Source organism: Musca autumnalis, unplaced genomic scaffold (genome assembly GCF_047663935.1).
Source record: "Musca autumnalis isolate F117 unplaced genomic scaffold, ASM4766393v1 scaffold_1, whole genome shotgun sequence".
Classification (NCBI taxonomy): domain Eukaryota; kingdom Metazoa; phylum Arthropoda; class Insecta; order Diptera; family Muscidae; genus Musca; species Musca autumnalis.
Genome location: NW_027411644.1, coordinates 187,807,812 through 187,832,805, shown reverse-complemented (window position 1 = coordinate 187,832,805; position 24,994 = coordinate 187,807,812). Strand labels below are relative to the sequence as shown.

Here is a 24,994-nt window from a genome sequence, read left to right as displayed (position 1 = left end):
TTTTTTAAGTTTTTGGTGAAAATTGTATAGGCACCAACTGTCAGGGTCCATTGTATTACTCTGTTTTGTCAATTTCTAAAAGTTGTATAGACATTTTTTATTAACAATCAAATCGATTTTCATTTATTTTTAAGCGTCTTGTTATACCCTCCACCATAGTATGGAGGGTATATTAAGTTTGTTTTTCCGTTTGTAACGCATTGAAATACTCATTTGCGACCCTATAAAGTATATATATTCTTGATCAGGGTAAAATTCTAAGTCGATCTGAGCACGTCCGTCCGTCCGTCCGTCCGTCTGTGGTAATCACTCTAGCATCCACAAAAATAGAGATAGGACGCTGAAATTTTGGGAAAATGCGTCTTTTGTTTGCAGGCAGGTCAAGTTCGATGATGATATCGATCCACGTTTTGGTATAGCCCCCATATAACGGTACCCCCCGATTTGCGGTATTTTGACGTTTTTAGCTACATTTTTAGACCGATTTAGCTATAATTTGAAATTTAGGGTTCTTAAGTATCAATAAACTTATATAAGAAAAGTTGTGGACATAGGTCCACGTTTTGGTATAGCCCCCATATAACGGTACCCCCGATTTGCGGTATTTTGACGTTTTTAGCTACATTATCAGACCGATGTAGCTATAATTTGACATTTAGGGTTCTTAAGTGTTAATAAACTTATAAATTAGAAGTTGTGGACATAGGTCCACGTTTTGGTATAGCCCCCATATAACGGTACCCCCCGATTTGCTGTATTTTGACGTTTTTAGCCACATTTTCAGACCGATGTAGCTATAATTTGACATTTGGGGTTCTTAAAAGTCAATAAACTTATATAACAAAAGTTGTGGACATAGGTCCACGTATTGGTATAGCCCCCATATAACGGTACCCCCCGATTTACGGTATTTTGACGGGTTTATCTACATTTTCAGACCGATTTAGCTATAATTTGACATTTTGGGTTCTTAAAAGTCAATAAACTTATATAACAAAAGTTGTGGACATAGGTCCACGTATTGGTATAGCCCCCATATAACGGTACCCCCCGATTTACGGTATTTTGACGGGTTTAGCTACATTTTCAGACCGATTTAGCTATAATTTGACATTTGAAGTTCTTAAATGTCAATAAACTTATGTGACAAAACTTGTGGACATAGGTCCACGTTTTGGTATAGCCCCCATATAACGGTACCCCCGATTTACGGTATTTTGACGTTTTTAGCTACATTTTCAGACCGATATAGCTATAAATTGACATTTAGGGTTCTTAAGTGTAACTAAACTTATATAACAGAAGTTGTGGACCTAGGTCCAAGTTTTGGTATAGCCCCCATATAACGGTACCCCCGATTTACGGCATTTTGACGTTTTTATCTACATTTTCAGACCGATTTAGTTATCAATTGACATTTAGGGTTCTTAATTGTCAATAAACTTATATAACTAGTGGACATAGGTCCATGTTTTGGAATAGCCCCCATATAACGTTACCGCCCGATTTCAGGTATTTTGAGAATTTTACCAACAAGTTTTAACCGAATTATCTGTAATTTGAACATTTGACATTTGAAATTCTTAGTGGTCACCACACCTCTCCACCAAAAATTGTCAAGAAAGCCCCCATATAACGGTACCCCCCGATTTGCGGTATTTTGACGTTTTTAGCTACATTTTTAGACCGATTTAGCTATAATTTGAAATTTAGGGTTCTTAAGTATCAATAAACTTATATAACAAAAGTTGTGGACATAGGTCCACGTTTTGGTATAGCCCCCATATAACGGTACCCCCCGTTTTGCGGTATTTTGACGTTTTTAGCTACATTATCAGACCGATGTAGTTATAATTTGACATTTAGGGTTCTTAAGTGTTAATAAACTTATAAATTAGAAGTTGTGGACATAGGTCCACGTTTTGGTATAGCCCCCATATAACGGTACCCCCCGATTTACGGTATTTTGACGGGTTTATCTACATTTTCAGACCGATTTAGCTATAATTTGACATTTTGGGTTCTTAAAAGTCAATAAACTTATATAACAAAAGTTGTGGACATAGGTCCACGTATTGGTATAGCCCCCATATAACGGTACCCCCCGATTTACGGTATTTTGACGGGTTTAGCTACATTTTCAGACCGATTTAGCTATAATTTGACATTTGAAGTTCTTAAATGTCAATAAACTTATATAACAAAAGTTGTGGACATAGGTCCACGTTTTGGTATAGCCCCCATATAACGGTACCCCCCGATTTGCGGTATTTTGACGTTTTTAGCTACATTTTCAGACCGATATAGCTATAATTTGACATTTAGGGTTCTTAAGTGTAACTAAACTTATATAACAGAAGTTGTGGACCTAGGTCCAAGTTTTGGTATAGCCCCCATATAACGGTACCCCCGATTTACGGCATTTTGACGTTTTTATCTACATTTTCAGACCGATTTAGCTATCAATTGACATTTAGGGTTCTTAAATGTCAATAAACTTATATAACTAGTGGACAGAGGTCCATGTTTTGGAATAGCCCCCATATAACGTTACCGCCCGATTTCAGGTATTTTGAGAATTTTACCAACAAGTTTTAACCGAATTATCTGTAATTTGAACATTTGACATTTGAAATTCTTAGTGGTCACCACACCTCTCCACCAAAAATTGTCAAGAAAGCCCCCATATAACGGTACCTCCCGATTTTCAGTAATTTGATGATTTTAGCTACAATATTAAACCGAACAAGCAGTAATTTGACATTTGAAGTTCTTAGTGGTCACAACACCTCTCCATCAAGAATTGTCAACATAGGTCCATGTTCGGATATAGCTCCCATGTAACGGTACCTCCCAATTTTCAGTAATTTGGCAATTTTAGCTACAATTTTTAACAGAACTAACTGTAATTTGACATTTGAAGGTTGTAGTGGTCACCACACATCTGCATCAACAATTTTCAACATAGCCCCAATATAACGATACTTCCCTATTTTCGGTACTTTGAGGATTTTACTTAAAATGTTTAACCGAACGTAAGTCCATGTTTTTGTATAGCCCCAAAACAAACCTCCCGATTTTCCGTACCTTAGCTTTCTGTAATTTGAAATTTAAAAGTCAACAAAAATTCTACAACGAAAATTGTTCATTTAAGTTCATATTCATACCTCCGAACTAGCTGTTAATGACATTTGAAGTTCCCACGTTATGTACCGATTTTCGATATTTTGAGGATTCTAGCTAAATTTTTTAACCGAATTAGGAGTTATTTGACATTAAAGGCTCCCATCAAAAACTGTCAACATAGGCCCATGTTTTATTATAACCCCTATATAACAGTACCTCCCAATTTCTAGCCCACCAAAAATTGTCAACAGTTAGATATAGGCACCATAAAAAGGGCCTCCCGAATGAAGCATTTTATGTAGATTATCTGACATTTTAACGTACTCACTTAAAGTTGGGTACAGGAATGAATATTTTATGGTGGAGGGTATGAAAAGTTCGGCCCGGCCGAACTTAATGCTTTTTTACTTGTTAGAAAATTAACAGCGAAAACTTTGTTAAAGAGAGAGAGACTTTAGTTTAGAGTTTGTAAAGATTAGTAGTGGTTTTCGATTAAAAAGATGAAGATGAAAACGCTGGAAATGGTTCCCACAGTTTTGAGGAAAAATGTACAAAATCCACAAAATTGGTGGGTTATTTGAAAAATCTAGATCTCAGAGGTAATTTCATTGGAAATGAGGTTGTGGCATATATACATATGTATACTTTTAAACCGTAAGTAAAACATCTTTGAAAGATCAACTTCTGATTTGTGTCGTATAAAATTTGAGAAGTACCAGATATATGTATATTGATCCTGTCTAGGTCCTGTCATGTTACTAGCAAATGATATCCCCACTGAAAATCAGTTTAGTTCCCGCAGAGCTGGAACGCAATTGCAATTGGTCAAATACATACATATGTACGAGTATGTATGTATATCGAAAAAGTATGATATTCAAAATTGGAAAGAAACAAGTAAGAAAGTATCAGTCAGCTGTACCCTGTGCAAAGTTTGGACCAATCAGAAACTCCCTGCGAGAGTTATCTTCATTTGGATTTGGCATTTTAGATGATGCCGTCAGGGTTTCTTGGAGTTTTTAGGCCAGTATCTCAGGGAGTATGGACTGCTGAAAAAAAATCCAAATTCTCTGAGATAAGCTACTAAACTTCATTTATGGTGTGTGGTAGGTACACGAAGGAGTGGGTTGATATGGTCCATATTCAAACCCGATCTATATCCGGAAGGAGTAATACGATTTGCAAAGTTTGGACCAAATCGATTGCGTCCTTTTGTGGGGGAGGTACCCGAAGGAATGGACCAATATGGGTCAACTTCGAACTTAAACTAAGTTTGGGCAAGGTTTTAGGAAAATTCGGTTCGGTTGATCCGTTCAAGAGATATCGTGCACACCAGCCAGACAAACGGCCAGACGGGCGGACAGGGCTAGACAGAGGGACTCCAAATTGTCTGAAAGAACTTCGTCCAACAACCTTGGGGTCTAAAACTATTATTTCGATGAGTCACATTTAGCCTAAAGGCTGAGGGTATTAAAAGCAAGTAGTAGGAGGTACTGAAAAGAAGAATAACATCGATTATGAAACGAATGGAGGCGTTACGATACTACTTTGTTTCAACTGTGCGTCGCAAAATATGTTATTTGCTTAATAAATATATCTTAGTCCCGATTTACAGTTGCCCAATTGTCAGTTTATGGGACAGAGATTTGAGGAAAATAGAAACACTTTGCCTCTCAGTAGCCTCTTTCTTCGACAAAGTACAATTGTCTAAAGGGCATCTGTGTCAAAGATCGTCCTAAATAGTTCAAAACAAAGAAATATTTGCAATTGAACTTGACAACAAAGCCATCGACTTCAGTAATACGACTTCTAACAGACTGTGAGAAGTCTCCCTTGTCCCGTATGGGATGTTGTGGAACAATGTTTTTTTTTTGAAACGAAGTTCACCGGGTGCCCTAGTAATAAAATAATTCGCACGATATATCCTAAACAGAGCAAACGATTTGGTCCACACTTTGGACCTTTGGTAATATTTTACCGAAATTTTGCTCTTTAGGTTACCTCCTCACAAATGTTCAACAGTTTTGTTTAAGTGTAGTTTAAGGTCTACTCGAGGATGTATTGGACATGTTTACCGGAGATATTGCTTGTCGACCTGTTTACAGTGATATTATGTTTTTATTGGGCTTTCTGACATAATTGTCTAAAAAGCCCTAAATTATACCTTGACCTAATGAAGTGACTGGTGGGCGCTATATCTATCGAGAGGAATGACTCCTATAATAACCCAGCAAACCAAATGTCTGATGTCTGACACTTTTGAGCAATTTTTCGGAGAGGAAATAGTTCAGATTTTGTACCGATTTCGTTCCGATTTCGGAACGAATGTTGGAAAGAAATTTCCTTTCCGAATTTCCCAAGGATTTTCTTCAGATTTCGTTACGAAATCGGACCGAAATGGATCCGATGTAGCTCCGACATTTCGTTCCGAAATTATGTCAACCACTTCATACAACTTTCGTTGAGATATCGTTAAGATTTCGCATCAGATATCGGACGTATCGTCCGAATTTTGTTCCGATTTCGTTACGATGTCGGTACGATTAGTTTGGTGGGAAGATCCACATCAAAATTGGACAATGTTGTACATTACTTCAGTAAACTCCTCCGCAATTATTTTGAGTTTAAAACAAGTAAAAACGGCGTTAAGTTCGGCCCGGTCGAACTTGTTATACCCTCTACCATGAGTTGTATTTTAGTAAAACTGAAAAATTAGTTTCCTTTCGTTTATGAAGAAGACTAAATACCAAATTCCAGCAATTTCGGTAAAACAATGTGGCTAGCTTTCAAAATACCGGAATCTGGGATGTACCGTTCTATGGGCGCTTTGTGAAGGCGTGGATCTGTACGGACAAATTTTGAGGAGAAAGTTTTATAACACCAACGAAAACTAAACACCAAATTTCGCTGGAATATTGAAGCCACAACCCTTAAAACACCGAAAATCGGGAGGTTTAGTCCTATAGGGCAATATGAAGGCGTAAACCTATACCTACAAATTTCAGATGGAGAGTTGTGTACCCCCAGCGAAGACTTAATACCAAATTTCAGCCATTTCGGTGGAATATTGAGGCCACAAACTTCAAAATAGCGAAAATTAGGATGTACCTTTCTATGGGGGCTATATGAAGACGACCAAGATAGAGGGGAAAGTTGAATAACCCCAATGAAGACTTAATACGAAATTTCAGATATTTTGGAGGAATATTGAAGCCACAACTTTCAAAATACCGAAAAAAGGGATGTACCGTTCTATGGGGGCTATATGAAGGCTGGCCACCGCCTGCCTACCTACAAAATTCTGGGGAAAAGTTTTGTAACACCAACGAAGACTAAGTACCAAATCTCAGTCATTTCGGTATGATAATGAAGCTAAAACCTTCAAAACGTTGGCATATATGGGAAAACGTGGAGTATACCAAATAACAAAGCTCTATCTTAAAAATTTCGATTTCAGGACGGACAGACGGATATGGTTATATCGACTTAGAATTTACCCTGATCAATAATATATGGGGATTTCTGAGTGAAATCGGACACTTTTTCAAGATGAGGTTTTTGATTTCCTTTATATTTTGCTGTGGCGATGCTGCTGATTAACAAAACATTTAAGTATATTTTCAAATTTTTTTTTGACTAACGGTTCCAGAGATATCGCGCCTTGAAAAAGTCAAATTCTGTAAAAACTACATGCAAAGAAATACTCATAACTTCTTTAATATTGGTCCAAATTGGACCATCTTTTTTTGATTTGTTTGTTTTTTTATCAGCTATCAAAGGTATTAAGAAAATTGTATTGACAAATTTTAAAAAATTCAGAAAAAATAGTAATTGTCCGAATCCCATTACCACATAGGGCTTAAATTTTTCGTAATTGAACGTAGTTTAACATAAAATTTTTTTGAAAATATCGAAGGGTGCAATCATGTTTAAAAATTGATTTTAAATATTAAATCCCGAAAATTGCATTGAAGCCCACTGTGCACTTTTATTTTAAATATTTCTTTCGATAGCTGATAAAAAAACAAACAAATCAAAAAAAAGATGGTCCCATTTGGAGCAATATTAAAGAAGTTATGAGTATTTATTTGAACATAGTTCTTTAAAAATTCGATAATTTCAATAGGCGATATCTCTGTACCGTTGGTCAAAAAATAATTTTAAAATATACTAAAATGTTCTGTTGGCTAGGAGCATAAATTGAACCAAAAACAATTGAAAACAAAAATTACTTTTCTCCTAACTGTCCGATTTCACTTGGAATTTGTTTCGATTTGTTACAAACGGAATGAAAAATTTAGCGATAACATTCTGAAACCGCCCTGTACACATAATATTTGAGGAAAGGATATTGGTTGTGTAGTCGGTACTCGATCCATTCAGTATTCCACTCCATATTCGTCCATAGATACCAAATATAGGAAATTACAAAGTTCTATCTTAAAAAATTAGATGAAAGTTTCAATTCACACAGGCAGAAGGTATGTATATCTGTGTGCCGATTGATACTTTTTTATTTAGTTTTCTAAAGAGGAAATTGAAGTTATATAATTTGTTTAGAAAATTTTTTCTGTGCACCGGATGTTAATAAAGTCACTTTCAAATTATGTTCATTAATATTGTATTGGCGGACAATGTGACAATATGAACCAATGTAATATTGTGTGAATGTTTGTTGGGTTTATTGAAAATTTGTCTCTCTTCTGTGTAGAAACGGCCAAGTCGTAACAACACCACAACGATATTGTAGCCGTTGATGTTGGCGTCAACATCAACAGCGACGTCCACGAAAGTCAAGCACTTGTGTGTTTATACGAACGAGAAAATCTTTCAATTGCAAAATCTGCTGCAGGTTTTCGTTCAATCGGCAAAAACCCGCCGGAAGCCAATGAAGAAACAACAGCAGCAAACAAAACAATGAATACGCTCGTCTGCTTCGACAGCACAACGTACGGAACAGTAACAATTAGAGTTGTATAGTTCATGAACGAACTAGTTCAATTGAACGATTCATTGAAAAGAGCGTATGAACTAGATCAGTCGATATAGTTCATTATAGTTCAATAGTTCACTGAACTATAATCAGTCGGTGACCGTACGATCAACGAACGATTCACAATCTAGTTCAACATGTCGTTCACAAATACATAAAGCGACGGCGTCGTCTATGTTAAGGGATGCCTTCGTAATGTGATCAGTTTGTTTTGGATAGAAGAAAGGTAAAACATAAAAAGAAACATACACGCACAAAGCTTTTTCGCAATGACAATTTCTACACACACACACAACATAAGATTTTTTGCCAGCCACCTAAATGAAGGATGTTTTTTTTCTAAAATTAATTAATCTTTCTTTAAGAATGCAATAAAACTATGTAAATATAATATTTTTTTGTTATGAAGTAGTTAAATTTTATTAGTCTTTTGTTTGCATTTGGTGTATGTATGCGTTTTCATCAAACGACCGATTATTATCCGAATGATTGAACTGGATAGTGAACTATGAACTAGATTACTGACCTAGTTCAGTTTAAAGAGCTGAGCAATTGAACTAGGTCTCTCAAATGAACTAGATTGTACAACTCTAGTAACAATAACAACACAACAAACAAACGAATAAACATTTAATAAAAAATAATAACAAAAAAACTTGTTGCAGTCGCGTTAAAGAAAATCCAATAAGAAGAAAAAACAAATAAAAGTCAACAAACAAACCGGCCACAATTTCGCTGAATATATAAAACCTAGTGTCAGCCAGGCGCACTTTGACAATCGTTCAGTTAGCCAATGCAACACGACAACAATAGACTCCAAGTCTTTGGTTATTACTGTGTAACGGAAATTCAAAACGAAAATAAAACGGTTTATTTTATGGAATGCCAGTTTATGTCCTAACAAAGGATAATTAAAATTCAATATAAATCATAATTTCCAATTAATAATACAACCAATAAATTGAAAAAAAAAATAACAAATTCAAACAAGAACATTTTCAATACCAGTTTATGTCTTTAAAAAGGATAAATAATTGAAGTTTACTATAAAAAAATAATTAATTAACAATTAATTATAAATTGAACATTAAAATAACAATAACAAATTTAAAAAAGAAATTTTCCAATTGTATTAACCCAAAAGTGCCAGCCAGCCAAGTGAGATCGATCATCCATCATTCAGGCAGCAGCAAAGTGAACTCAACGCTCCCATTCAATTTCGCACACATGTGAATAAACAAATCGTCGTGATCGATTGACGACGATATTTTCTTGTTTGCAAACTGTCTTTTTTTATTTTCTCAACGGTTGAGAAAGCCAAAAAGAAAGAGAAGAAGAGTGAAAATTGTTTTTCCTTTAGTTGTGCTGAGTGAGTGCCACCGTCTACTTGGCTAAACAAATTCAACATTTTGTGTACAAAAACAATAAAAAAATTTGCAAAATAAAAACAACAATAACAACAGAAAAGCACACGTCGGAAAAAACGCTTTAGATAAACAACCATATGTTCCGATTTTTCTCAATTAATTGTTATTATTTACGTTGATCTGTTTAACTTAAAGAAGAAGAAATTTTCACAAGAAACAAAAAAAGGAAACATAAATAATTTAAGAAAAAACTTCAAAGAATAACATAAAAAACTGTTTTCGCCAACAATAAAACATACATTTATTGCCAATAATTCGACGCATTCCGTTGATATTTAATTTAAACATTCAAAAGATTTATCTTTACATTGCCACGGATCATCAGCAACACCAGGTTTCTTCGTCCTTGTATTCTATCACAAAATCGTCGCCACCATGGAAATTGAAAATATTTCACAAATGTTGCAAAATAGTCGCACATTTGCTAAAAATGATGCGATTATTATGGAACCTAGATATACGGTGAGTCATTTTAAAATTAAAGAAAAAAGTGTCCAATTAATTGAAAATGTAAGAATTAACTCTGAAAAGTTTCGAAATAAATCAGTAGAAAAACTGCTGAGAAATTCAAATGAAATGAATATAATTAGGCGAAATTTTTTCTAGACCAAATTCTATCACATTTTCCAAATTTTTCAAATAAAGTTACAGAAACCCTGAAAACTCTATATCGTTATGATCAGGATAAGATTTCAATCTGATCGGGGAACCTAATGCGGCTACAGAACCATTAAAAGTTATTAGGGGTCTTAGCAATTACAGAATTAAGAAAATTAAACGCGAGTACACCTATGTGAGATGTATCACCAATAAGGCGCCAATATTAAATTTGCATTTCTGTTTCATTATTAAAGGGAGGGTCTTCGAACTTAGTAGAATCCATCGGCATATTTCGGGTGTCGAAATGTCGAAAAATCTATTTGACAATTTTTTACCTGCCGAAATTCGTCTAGCAGAAAGTGGTAGAAGAGAAAGCAATTCTTGGTCGCTCTCTCTCTCTTAAAAATTTCTTCAAATTTTTTCACTTTTAAGGATAACAACAAAACTAATATGGAATTTTGTTAAAATACCAGCAACCAAAGATGGAATTGTTATTATACCCTACACCACTATGTGGAAAGGGTATTATAAGTTCGTTTTGGAAAAAAATCATGTAACACTGCGAAATATTCGCCGGAGACCCCCGACGTGGTATACCAATCTTCATATCTCGGCGAGATAAAGCGATTTTGAGATATGTGTCTGTCCGTCCGTCCGTCTGTCCATTATAAATTGTAATCAAACTCCAGGCCGCAATTATGGACCGATCGTCATGAAATTTTGCATGGAGGTCGGGTTCAGACCAGAATAGACACCTATTCTTATTGGTGATGATCGTGAGATATTTAGCGGGTGAAATGGAACAAAAACATAATTATTATCCGATTTTGTAGCTGCTCTGTTGGTCGCAATAATAGCCCGATCGCACTGTGGGCGAAATCCAAATCTAGCGGGGAAAAATTAATAACTCCTAAACTAATTGAGGTAAGCGGCTATTATTTGGTACAGATGTTACTTATTTGTATAGGTATGATTACACGGAGTATGGCGAATATAGCTCACCGTTAAATCATATCGTCCTCGTAACGGTACCTCGGCACATATGGTATTTTGGGTATGTGGACCACATTTCACTGTGAATTTTGCTGTATTTTGGTATTTAGGGTCTTAAGGGGGTATGTGACATTAGTTCCCATAATGGGGGTCATAGGTCCACGTTTTGGTCTAGCCCCGAAATTTTAGGTATTTTGAAGGTATTCTTCATATTTTCCAACCAAATTGGCTGTACTTTGGTATTTTGGGTTCTAAGTACACACAAAATCTCCATACCAAAAATGTTCGACCTAGATCTACGATTTGATATAGTACCCATATATACGTATCTCCCGATTTCCAGAATTCAGAAGGTTTAAGCAACATTTTCCAACGGAAATGGCTGTAAATTTGGTTTTCGTGTTTTTAATAGACAAAACATCTACACACCAAACGTTATTCACATGGGTTCACTTTTTGGTATATCCGCCACACAAAAGCCCCACTTTAAATTACGCATTTTCATGTAAAAATGGATTTATAAAATTGTTGATAACATGAAAAAAGGCAAAAAAGGCAGACCAACATTTGGGAGTAGATACTTTGTCCGATAGTGTTTCCATGTGTTTCCCATTAGTTGCACTTTACTCAAAATGCTCTAAGTAGAAAAAATTTCATACAAATGTTCAAACATTTTCTTCAGAATATTTACAACATCAAATACTAGTATAATAATTTTTTTAATAAAAACTACTTCCAAACTATCTGAAAAAATTACATTATCGACATGTTTATTTTCATTTCTCCATATTATTAGTCAACATACAAGTTATCAAAAAAGTCGATTTTATCACTTGCAAAAAAACTCCCAGTATATGTACCGTTATAACGGCCAATAACCGTTAAATGCAATACTGATTGTTATTTTTAGGTCTACCAGTATGTTTGGTAAAATACTGCATTAATGATTTTTACTTAGATCTTACTCAGTTTTCGGACTTTTTCCCCGCTAGATTTGAATTTCGCCCACAGTGGATCGCCTCGAAAATTCGAACAAGGTAACAGTATATGACAAAGAAGATGCTTTTGCAATTTGAGATGGTGATCGGATGATGTAAAGAGCATTAAATGGACCACAACTTTTGTGTGAAAATTGTGAAAATGTTTAATATACCGTTTATATCTTTAATCCTGGAAGACACATTCCGCCCACGTAAAAATATTTGGAAGGACAACTCTTGCCCTTTCCATTGATGCCAATTATGTTGATTTACGCGGTCATATAACAGAGTTACAGCATAATATATTCAGTTTTTTTATTATAGTGTAATCATAAGCACACTAAAGGTCGCAATTATAGCTCAATAGTCACGATATTTTGCATGAGGTAAGGGTTTAGGTCGAAGAAGATGCCTAACATTTTGGATGATGATCTGATATTATTTAGCAGGTGAAATGGTCCATGACTTTTCTATGAAAATTAAAAACATTTTATTTTTGGTCCATATTTAAATTCCTGGAGTTTCCTGGAGGGCATAAACCGGCAAAGTCGCTTATATGCGGAAAAATAACTACTGACCTTTCCTCTGATGAAAATTGCAATAATATGCGTGCTTGATAACGCGCTTACTGCCTAATATATAATGAGTTTTGTGAAGAAAATCACATCTTCCACAACCTTCAAAATGCCGAAAATCGAGAGGTACCATTCTGGAAAGTTTTTTGCCCTCAACGAAGACTTAATACAAAATGTCAGCCATTTCAGTGGGATATTGAGGCCACAACCTTAAAAAAAATGGATATCGGGAGGTACTGTTGTATGGGAGCTATATGTAGACATGGACTTATACCGATAAATTTCAGGTCGAAAGTTTTATACCCCCCACGAAGACTTAATATAACATTTCAGTTATTTGAGTGGGGTATTGAGGCCACAACCTTCAAAATTCCGAAAATCGAGAGGTACCATTCTATGGGAGCTATATGTAGACGCGGACTTATACCGACAAATTTCAGGTGGAAAGTGTTATACCCTCAAGGAAGACTTAATACAAATTGTCAGCCATTTCAGAGGGATATTGAGGCCACAACCTTAAAAAAAATGGATATCGGGAGGTACTGTTGTATGGGAGCTATATGTAGACATGGACTTATACCGATAAATTTCAGGTGGAAAGTTGTATACCCCCAACGAAGACTTAATACAAAATTTCAGTCAATTCGGTGGGATATTTAGGCCACAAATCTTTGCATATGGTTTTGCATATGTTCATTTTATGCAAATATGTCTAAATATGCAAAAAATTAGGTCCAGACTAATTCGTTAGCTCGATTAATCCATAAATAATAAAAATTCGTTTTATGTTGTTATAAAACGAGTTTTTGTCCAATCACATTACCTCTACGACATTCCTAACCATATATGCATTTGCATAGGATTCCGCCGTCTAATGACGTGGGACCTACTGTTTATCGCCGAGTCCGAATGGCGTGTCCTAAGACACCACTTGTAGAGAAGTTTTTCATGACTGAGATACTCAGGAAATGTCACCAACATTACTGAAAGGTATTTTGCCACCGTTGAATAATTTGATACTATTGCTCCATGCTGGCACCCATGTCATAACATGGAAATTTTACATATTCTGATTTTTCCTATATATACATTTAATATGATCAATACAAAAAAAATCATAAAGTATCTTCGTTTCTAAATTTATGCCATAGAGTGGATCTATATTTCAACTTCCTCAAAATTCCATGGTAAAAATATTTATTGGTGCCACCGTGGTACAATTGTATACACATCCACCTTGCACGCTGAAGATCGGGGATTCGATTCCCGGCCAGCCAACATCAAATTTCCAATGATGGCAAAATACCCCTCACTGAAGTTGGCGACATTTTCTGAGTATTTCAGCCATGTAAAACTTCTATACAGGTGGTGTCTTATGACACGCCTTTCGGACTCATATCATTGATGTAATATGAATCGTGGTGCACTCCCTGTCCCTTTTGGGATGTTTGTGGAACAATTATTATATTGTTATTTAAACTTGATGTGATAAGGTGGCAGGCTCCACAAAGTTATTTCTTACAATAACTTTATTTGCCCAAAAGGAATTTTGATTTGCTGAAAGCTAATTCGCAGTGTAGTGGTGTAGGGTATCGCACGGTCGGCCCTGTCCGACTATAGCTTTTGCTTACTTGTTTTTTTTCTTTCTTCATTGAGGGGAAAATGTTTAAATAAGAATAAAAGGTTGATTTTTCGGATCCGTTAGTCATTATGTAACCCATTACAAAGTAATGTGAAAAAAATAACTACTTATATTACTTCTTACTAAGTTATGAGTACTGTGGCACAGAGCGTGGGTGTCCGATTACAAATCAGTGGGTTGTGCGCACAGTTGCCACATTTGGTATCATTCCACCAAAATTGGTAACTTTTCTAAGGGTTGGTAATTTGGCAAGTTCGTTTTTGTTTTGGTAACTTTTTAAGGTTTGAAAAAAAATGATAAATTATTCCTTTTTTTTTGTTATTTTAGGCATTACTCAACACTGATAAAAATTTAATGAGCGCCAAATTGTTAAAAAAATATTTTGACGGTCCTTTGTTCCATTCGATCTAAAAACATAATATATGAATTTTTTGCCGGTCGGTTGCATCGGGTCCACCATTATTTTCCAAACGATGAAAGTTCGTTGTTGTGGCTTAAAATCGGATCGGCATAAAATTCCATATTTAATGTTTTTGGATCAAAAGGAAAAAAATAAGTCGGTATACATTTTTTGCCAACGAATTCGGTTGTAAAATATAAGTAAAACCTTAAAAATATCTAAAATCCTATACCTACAATTCCCTCTAAAAATGTTTAGTCTTAGGGAAGAGTAAGTACCAAATTTAAGCCATGTCGATTCGATAATGTGGTAAAATTCTTCAAAATACCGAAAATCGGGCGGTATATTCTAGGAGTAATATATAATTCTGTACCAAATTATAAAGCTCTACCTTAAATATTTCGAGCTGTATCTTGATTTCAACTGACATACATCGTTATTTCGACATAGAACTTTATGCTGGACAAGAATATATATTCTGTATAGAGTTTCCGATGAATATTTCGATGTGATACAAACGGAATGACATATTGTTGCGGAGGTTACAAAAATACAGAATTTTGTTTCGATTAAAAAATTTTAACTTTTTGGTAACATTTTCGGAAAATCTTGGTAGACATAATTTCGGAACGAAATATCGTAGCGACATCGGATCGATTTCGGTCTGATGTCGAAACGATATCGGATGAAACTCCTTGTCAAATTCGGAAGGGAATTTTTTTTCTACCGAATCTTCGTACAGATTTCTGAACGATTTCGGAATATGAATATCGAAGGAAAATTTTTTTCTCTGACGCATTTTTTGACCCAAGTTTTCTTTCTTATGTTTTATATTGGAAGGTTGTAATTTCATACTTTTCTAATGATTTTCACTGTTGTTACCATTTTGTAGTTGTAGTAGAACAATGCAAATTTTGTGTACGAGCTGAGTCTATCAGCGCAAGCTTCAATAATTATATGGTTCATTTATATTTAAAATATTGAAAAATTGTATATGCGAATTTTTGACAACAAACTAAAATTAAGCAACCCCTTGTTATTATATATTAAATACATACGCAAAGTGACGGTATACCGGCAGTGACGGTGGTGGTAGTTGTGCAAAGGAAAATTTATTTCGACATTTCGCTCCGAATTCGTACCTAAATCGGAAGAAATCAATTTCTTCCTCTCTTGGACCCCAATATTCCACAAAAATTTTGGACGATCCGATAAAAATTGCGACCTGTATCGCGATTAGAAGGTTTAAATGGGCACACATAGTTAAATTGACTCAAGACACTCATTTTGGTATCTACAAATGTGAGTCTCATTATTTTGATGAGCAAGAACCAATTTACATTGAAAGAATTTTTTTTATTGATTTTAAACCAACGTAAGACTTCACTGCATTAATTACTTACTTACTTAGCTGGCCCATTACAGAACATTTGTTCTATAGGCCGAACTAAGAAGAGATCTCCATTCCTCTCTATTTGTTGCTTTGCACTCTGGAATACCGCGCCTTTTCATCTCATCATCCACTTGTTTGCGCCATCTATTCCTTGGCCTGCCAATTCTGCGTGCACCGCCATGTGGCATGTATTCATACGCCTTTTTAGCGGGTTCATCATCGCTCATTCTTATGATATGGCCTAGCCAACGCAATCGCTGCATCTCGATACGTTTAACAATATTGATGTCGTTGTATAGCAGATACAGCTTGTGGTTCATGCGACGTCGATATTCACCGTCAACGCAGATTGGTCCGTAGATCTTTCGAAGAATTTTTCTCTCAAACACACCAAGCACTGCCATGCCTGCTTGCGCAAGAACCCAGGCTTCGGAGCCATACATCAGCACGGGTAGTATCAGTGTTTTGTAGAGCGTTATTTTTGTTTGACGAGATGTGGCTTTGTTTTTAAACTGCTTACTTAAACCAAAGTAGCATCTGTTGGCCAATACAATTCTTCTTTTTATTTCACAACTGATGTCGTTTGTTGTGTTTACGGAGGTGCCGAGGTAGACGAAGTCTTTTACTACCTCAATATTATAGGAACCAACTTCTACAGTCGGTCCGAGCTCAATGGACGCATTGCGCGTCGACACCATCAACTTGGTCTTCTCACCGTTTACCACCAGACCCACTTTAGCAGATTCTCCTTCGACCTTTATAAAGGTATCAGTTACTTCCTTTACTGATCGGCCCATGATGTCTATATCATCAGCATAAGCAAGTAACATGTGACTATTGGTGTAGATTGTGCCACTTCTTTTGACGTTTGCCTCTCGTATAACCTTTTCTAGCAGGATGTTGAAGAGGTCACACGAAAGGCTGTCTCCTTGTCTGAAACCTCTTTTGGTACCAAACTCTTCGGAGAGGTTCTTTCCTATTTTAACTGAGGACCTCGTGTCAGTTAAAGTCATTTTACAAAGCCGGATGAGCGTTGCGGGAATACCAAATTCAGACATGGCTTGGAATACCTTTGAACGCAGCGGGCTGTCGAAGGCTGCTTTATAATCGACAAAAAGGTGGTAGGTGTCGATCTGCATCTCTTGGGTCTTCTCCAGGATTTGCCGCAGGGTAAATATCTGGTCAATGGTGGACTTGCCAGGTCTAAAGCCGCATTGGTATGGTCCAATTATCTCGTTGACCATAGGCTTTAGTCGTTCGCACAATATCCCTGACACGATCTTGTAGGCAATAGGGAGTAGACTTATTCCCCTATAGTTAGAGCATACAGTCTTATCTCCCTTCTTGTGGACGGGGCACAGGATACTCAGGTTCCAATCGTCGGGTACTCGTTCTTCCTGCCAGATGGTGCTAACTAGCTGATGAATACACCTTATCAGCGTGTCGCCTCCGGTTTTGAACAGCTCGGCTGGTAAGCCATCGGCCCCTGCTGCCTTATTATTCTTCAGCCGATTTATTGCTGTCTTTACCTCATCTTGGCTGGGCGGTATACATTCAATACCATCTTCTGGGATTGGGACTGTGGTATCTTCGTCGTCTTCGCTGCTATTGGATACCAACAGATTTGAAAAATGTTCCTTCCATATCCTGAGTACACTATCTGTATCAGTTACCAAATTACCTTGCTGGTCTCTACAGGAGGATGTGCCTGTACCAAAGCCATCAGTTTGATGCTTATCTCTTTGGTAGAATTTTCGGACTTCATTCTGGCTCCTGTACATCTCGATTTTTTCATTCTCCCGCTTTTCCATCTCTCTCTTTTTCCTGCGGAAAAGACGTTTCTTCTCTCTCCTTTTCTCCCTGTATCTCTCTCGTGAGCTACGCGTTGCTACGGATTGTAAAGTAGCCTTATATGCCGCATTTTTCTCTTCGGTGGCAGCACGACACTCCTCATCATACCATGGATTCCTTGGTGGAGGTCTCTGGTATCCAAGTATGGATTTTGCGGCTGTTTGCATGGAGTGGGCAATGCTTTGCCATTGCGCTGATATGTTATCGGGATGAGGAGTGCTTTGATTAAGCAATTGGGCTAGTTGAGTGGAATATGCTGTGGCTATCTGTTGTGATTGCAGCTTACCGATGTCTAACTTTCGTGTTGTGTCTGTTCGTACTTTGTTCGCTACGTTTAAGCGGGTGCGTACCTTTGCTGCAACAAGGTAGTGGTCCGAATCAATGTTTGCGCCTCGGAACGATCGTACATCCAACACGCTCGATGAATGTCTTCCATCTATCACAACATGATCAATTTGGTTTCTTGTTTTCTGATCTGGAGACAGCCAGGTGCCCTTATGAATATCGAGATGATTAAATCTGGTACTGTTAATTACCATGTTTTTTGCAGCTGCAAAGTCTATCAGCCTCATACCATTGTCAGATGTTTCACTGTGGAGACTGAATTTCCCGACTGTTGGGCCAAAGATATTCTCCTTTCCAATTTTAGCATTAAAGTGGCCTAGAATGATTTTAATGTCATGGGCAGGGCAACGGTCATATGTTTCTTCTAAGCGCTCGTAAAATATATCTTTGGTCTGTTCGTCCTTTTCTTCAGTGGGAGCATGGCAGCTATAATACAGTGCGTCACCTTTAGGTGTTGTTGTGACGCCTTTCCCAATCCATCGTATTTCCTGTATGGCAGTAATATCGGTCTTGTACTTTTCAAGAACGTCTGCCAATGCGAAGACTGCACCTTCTCTATAAAGAGTGCGAACATTCCAGGTGCAGATTCGCAGATCATGGTCCTTAAAACGTTTGCGGGGTTCGTCAACTTTAGAGGGGTTTGTTTTTCTTTTCTTTCGTTTTTTCATAGTAGGCTGTTTTTTCTAGGGGAGGGTTACTAACCCGACGCCCAAACCCAAGTTTTTAACGTTCTTATGGGTGAACGGGCGGCACATGTTAGCTCACTACCTTTAACGGGTGTTAAAGGCAGTTCCCCAGGTGACACCACGGGGAGGTCAGTGTCCACTTGAGATGAAAGAGGGACCAAGATAAATCCTGGGCTTTGCCATGTTAAAACCGGTCAGGACCGTTGCTTGGTATCTTCCATCCCCTACGTCACCCAAAAAGTCACTGCATTAATGGAGAAGTTTTATTGAGTTTCATAAAATAACTTTCATTATTTTTTGAAATTTTGTTTTTCAGAGCGAAGATAATTTTTAAAAAAAGTGTTTGTCATGGAAACCTTGCAGGTTGAACGAACTAATATTCGTCACTGTAAGAAAACACGTTGCATTTTAAAGAAGAAAGTTCGATAAGAGAGATGTCATCCAAGAGCCGTGTCTGATGAGCTGCAAAACTAACAGCGAAAGTAGTCACATAAATTTGTGGTTGTGTGGGTTCGAATCGTCGGCTATCCTTTTTCACTTGCAAAAATCATTGGTCATTAAGCTCAACTCTAAACGAAAAAATAATAAAAATTAAAATGATATTGGCCCTGACAGGCAAAATTTAAAAAAAAAAACCGGATGAGCCCGGCTGAAAAAACTTTGGCCGCGGCGTGTTGGTGTTCAGAGTCGAACTCATAATTTCCAAAGGCTACGCTAAAAATAAGCGCGTGTCATGGACACCATACAGGTTGAACGAACAAATATTCGTCACTGTAAAAAACACTTTGCATTTGAAAGAAGAAAGTTCGATTACAGAGAAGCCACTTTCACAGCCGATAAGTCCGACGAGCTGCAAAACTAACAGCGAAACTAGTCACATATATTGGTGGCTGTGCGGGTTCGAATCGTCAGCTTTCCTTTTTCACTTCAAAAATCATCGGTCATTAAGCTCAACTCTAAACGAGAAAAATAACAAAACTTTCATTATTGTTTCAAAGTAATAATGTGACGACAGTTTCATTGCATAATTGTGGAAATTTCATTGAATAAATGAAAAGTTTCATTAAATAACAATATTGAGTTTCTTCATTATTCCAATGAAATTCCCTCAATTATGCAATGATACGTTTTTATTAATTCAATAAAGTAGTTAGAAATTACAATTCTATTATTGCTATGAAACTGTCACATTAATACTATAAGAAAAATAATGAAATTTATTTTATGAAACTCAATTAAACTTCTGTATTAATGCAATGGAGTCAATGACAATTTTCATTGATACAACATATTTGTCTTTCAGTGTATATTACCCTCCTAAGCACGCACCGGATTCCCCCTAATTGAATTGGTAGTGAATTAGTGTGTTCTCAGAAGATAGAAAACTTCTTGTTAAAGAACTGTCAATATAGGTTCTCATTTTCTTAAATAACCGACATTTAACGGTTCCTCCCGATATAAGGTTTTATAACGTTTATGATTACATTTACACCTGAATTGGTTTCGTAATTGATATTTTGTGTTCGATAACACGTGTTATTGTACATTGGGTTATTACCATTATGAAGCGTTAACTACCACAGTTTACACAGATAACAGGTCACTGTCATCAATTGTCATTAAGAATGGACACGTTGTTTGCTATAAATCTCATCCCACCCATCACGTCTAAAAATATGTTTATAAAACAAAAAATACACGGTGCTCCTGAAGCAAATTTAAATGGAAGGTGCTTACACCTGGCAAGTTTTTGCGGATTCTAAAACTACAATGTTCATAGATGAAAAAAATAAAAAAAAAATCGCCGGAGCGCTTTTTAAATAAATCGCGATTCAAGTTGACATTTTAGGGGTTTTTTAGATTTTCTCGATTTTGCTTGGAAACCGCAATTCCTATCGAAACAGAACTAACGAAAATGTTGCAGCTATGAAAATTCTCTACATGATTGACTTTTATGATAATTTCGTAGGTTCTACCGTTATTAAGATATAGAAGTTCAAATTTGGACAATGCGTTGACTGTATCGCCTCCTTATAACACACAGTGAACCCAGAGCACCGTGAATATTTATAAACATTTTTTATAAATTAAAACGCATAGTATTTACAACAAAAATGCACACACAGCAATACATAGAGTACACAACATTAGACGAATTAGCCTGAGACGATTTATTACTGAAAATGCAATGTGTTAATTTATGGAGCACAACATTGCACATTTACGCTATGTGGATATTTTGAGTACAGTACGACTTGAATATAACGAAATGAAATATTGTGCACTTTTTCATTTTCTTAGAATGTATGATCAAATTAGCAATATTCTACTGTAGACGACAGGAAGGAAAATCTGCGTGCAGTGCTGCTGTATGTCATGTACACCACAGCAAGTCAAGAAAAATAAACAATTTGTAGTCTCTCATGGAAATGCCAAGTCACATTTTACTACAATAAATTAATGTATCGGCTAACAGACCGTTCGTTGGGGGCAGCCGGTTGATTCGTCGCCTAGACGATTGGCTATATTTGCAAGAAAATTCAATGACAATATTCTCTCTAGAGTGAAGTGAGATGTATGAAAACAATTCCCGATCATTGAATCATTAATAATACACTTTAGAATGTCATCAACGCATTCACAACGAGACATGTGTGGGCGGGGGGACTTCATGTGTGTGAGCATTTGGGATCATGTGAGAGCGATACAACATACAGGTGGACCACCATGAGACGACTCATTTTCCTTTTAAATATTTTGTTTTTGAGAATTTATTTTCCATCGAATAAAGATGATTCAGGGAACAGAGACATCTACATATGCATGTGAGCGTATATTTTTGTGAAATTTTTGATTGTTTTCCTGGAATAAAATAATTCCTAGAATTTTTCATCGAGGACTTTTGGTTAAGTCTTAATTGTTTTTCTCTTTGCATTTCCTATCAAGGCTAAAACCGGAAACTCAATCAACTACTGATATTTCGCTTGTATTAAGTATTAACAAAAATAGCAGCAACATATTTTGTATCATGGACTTCAAAATAATTGAAATTTTGTACATCAATGCAAAACATGTAAGAACCGTGCAAACTTTTATTATATTTTCCAATAAAGCGGCATAGTAGGGCGAAGTAACTGAATGTGATTTGGAAAGTGCCTTGTTCCCTTCAAAGCTTCGAAATGCTACCGCTCGAATTCGGGTAGAGATTGAAGTAAGGAGGGGGTAAAATTGAAGTAAAATTGACAAATTTGTTTTGTATCGTTTATGAAAGTACTAAACTCTTCCGCAGCGTCATCGCTTATTTCTAGGAGAATATTCCAATTTATCGTAACTGAAGAATATTAATAATTTTAAACAAGGATTAATACCAATGAGACATCGGTTTTTTCTATCATTCAGAATCCGAAATACCAGGTTGCAGCATGTTTAGTAAAAAAATCTTTAAACAACTGCCCATAAACTAATCACGAAATTTCAGATATTTCGGTTGAATAATTTGGCAAAACCTTTTAAAATGCTGTATTAAAACGCGGTCTTGTACCGACCATTCTCTGGGGCAATGTTCTGTACCCCCAACATACTCAGAAAATGTCAACCAATATTACATGAGGCGGTTTGCCACCGTCGAAAGTGCTGACGTTCTGGTCGGGGATTGAACCGCAGACCTTCAAAGTGCAAGGCGGACGTACTTACCCAGCAAAATGTGAAGGAAGGGGTTTTATCCGATGATGAGATTTCATGGCATCTTTTGCATTGGAAGTCGTGAAAGATCCGATCTTTTCATTAGCATTTGAACCCATTCAAATGAAGTCGCGAAAGAACCGATATTTTCATCAGCATTTGGACCCAGTCCGTCGATCCAATAGATATGAATGTTGTGTTTTAATTTATACACATTTTTTCTAAATATATAAGATTAAAAATATAAGATAAAAATAGAAATTGCTAACTCAGAAAACGCATTTTTTAAGTTATGCCACTCTTTGTGTAAATGAGCGATATATACTACATAGGGCCTCCGACGAATATTTCGATGTCTTACAAACGGAATGACAAATATAATTATACCCTCCATTTTATGGTGGAGGGTATAAAAAGAAATCTAGGTCACTCTAATAAGAGCGCATTTACTTTGTTAGTTTTTAACTACGAGTAAAATACGCTCGAAATCGAGGAGATTCTCCTACTGACGAGTCCTTTGTAGTTTTTGCAAGTGTGGGTATTTTCTCAATCCGCAGCGCCAACGAAACAAAAACAAATATGTTGAAGATCATTGTCGCCAATCTGTACCAACACACACTCAAATCGGCAAATAATAAATTTAGTTTTCCACTCGATTTCACTATAAAGAATAAACTCTTACTCTATTTCTAACATTTCGACTCTCATTCGTATTTTTCAACAAGGATTAGTAGCAACCGCTACCACATAAAACTACAGAGAGGGGGTAAAATTGTTGGTATCTTTGACAATGTCATCTGGGACTAGTTTCTGCCGCGTGCAAATATATTCAAGTAGACTGTGTTTATAGGTAGCCATAACATGGTTCATTTAGAAACACAAATCTTCCGAGCATTTGAGCTCAACATACACCTCCTTTAACATACTCCTATGTTGCTAAATCTTCCTGAAGTTTGGATTTTCTTCCTTTTCTAATTCATTAAAAATCCATTTGCCGAAGTAAGGAAAGTCAATTCTTAAACACCCACTATTATTCTATCAATCTATTCCATAAGTGATTTGCATATTTGCTTTGCATTTTCCATTTTTGACATAGAATCTTCTGCACTAATCGTAATCACCAGTAGCTGAAGATTGTCCAGTTTAAGATACTGCTTTATATTTATTTACAGAAGTTTCTATTACTCCTACGATGTTTGGCATTAAAAATGGGCTATATCGGTGCACCTTTTGATATAGCTTCCATAGAATGGTACCTCCCGATTTTTGGTATTTTAAAGGATATAGTCATGCTATTTTACCGAAGTGGCTTAAATTTGGTATTTAGTCCTCTTTGAGGCTAAAAAACGTTCCCTCAGAAGTTTGTCATAACGGTAACAAAACGGTAACTCCCGATTTTCGGTATTTTGAAGTTTTCAGCCACATTATCTTACCGAAATTGTTGAAGTTTGGTATTTAATCTTCTTATGAGCAAAACTTTCCCCCAGTTGATATATCCATGTGTTGATATAGCTCCCATAGACCGGCATCTCCTGATGCTCGGTATTTTGAAGGTTTTATGGTAATTATTACACCGAAATGGCTTAAATTTCGTATTTAGTATTCGTTAGTAGCATTAACGTTTCCCCAGAAATTTGTTGCTATAGGTCCACGTTTTGGTATAGCCCTAGTAGAACAGAACTTCCCGATTTTTATACCCTACACCACTATGTGGGGAGGGTATTATAAGTTGGTTTTGGCCAAAAAGTTTGTAACGCATCGAAATAATGGTCGCAGACCCACAATTATATATACCAAAATAAATGTCTCGACGAGCTGAGTCGATCTGGCTATGTGTGTCCGTCCGTCAGTCCGTCCGTCCGTCTGTCCGTCTGTCCATCTAAACCTTGTAATCACGCTACAGGTCGCAATTTTGATCGGATAGTCACGAAATTTTGGATGTTGATGGGGGTCCCGGAGGGGAAGAAGCCTATTGATTTTGGTGGTGGTCGGATAATATTTAGGGGTCGGAAAGGGCAAAAAACTTAGGTGGATAAAAAGACAACGTTTTTTTCCAAAGCCAATATCTCAGCTTCTATATGGGGTATACCAAAAGCAAAACCTGACTATGAAAGCAGAAAATATCACCTTTCTAATGATGTAAAGTAGGTGCTCGTAGGTGATCAAACAACGAAGATATCGCAATAGTAGCAAATAAAACCCCAATTTTCATTTTTGCGATTTTAACTATACTGACAAATATCACAGCGTTGGTTGAAAATTTTCCAAAAGCAAAGCCTGACTATGAAAGTAGAAGATCCCG

The 24,994-nt window shown here is 36.4% G+C and overlaps 2 protein-coding genes across 2 annotated transcripts in view; one reads left to right on the top strand and one right to left on the bottom strand.

Moving 5' to 3' along the window:
- LOC141388840 (uncharacterized) overlaps nt 1-24,994 on the bottom strand; it is a 270,707-nt gene that overhangs the window by 210,667 nt on the left and 35,046 nt on the right. The gene's annotated exons all lie outside the window — the stretch shown is intronic.
- Nucleotides 8,717-24,994, top strand: part of LOC141388841 (arylalkylamine N-acetyltransferase 1-like) — a 68,857-nt gene continuing 52,579 nt past the window's right edge. The window contains exon 1 of the mRNA XM_073959266.1: nt 8,717-10,008. Coding sequence (XP_073815367.1) covers nt 9,922-10,008 — 87 coding nt within the window. The 5' untranslated portion in view covers nt 8,717-9,921. The remainder of the gene's footprint in view (nt 10,009-24,994) is intronic.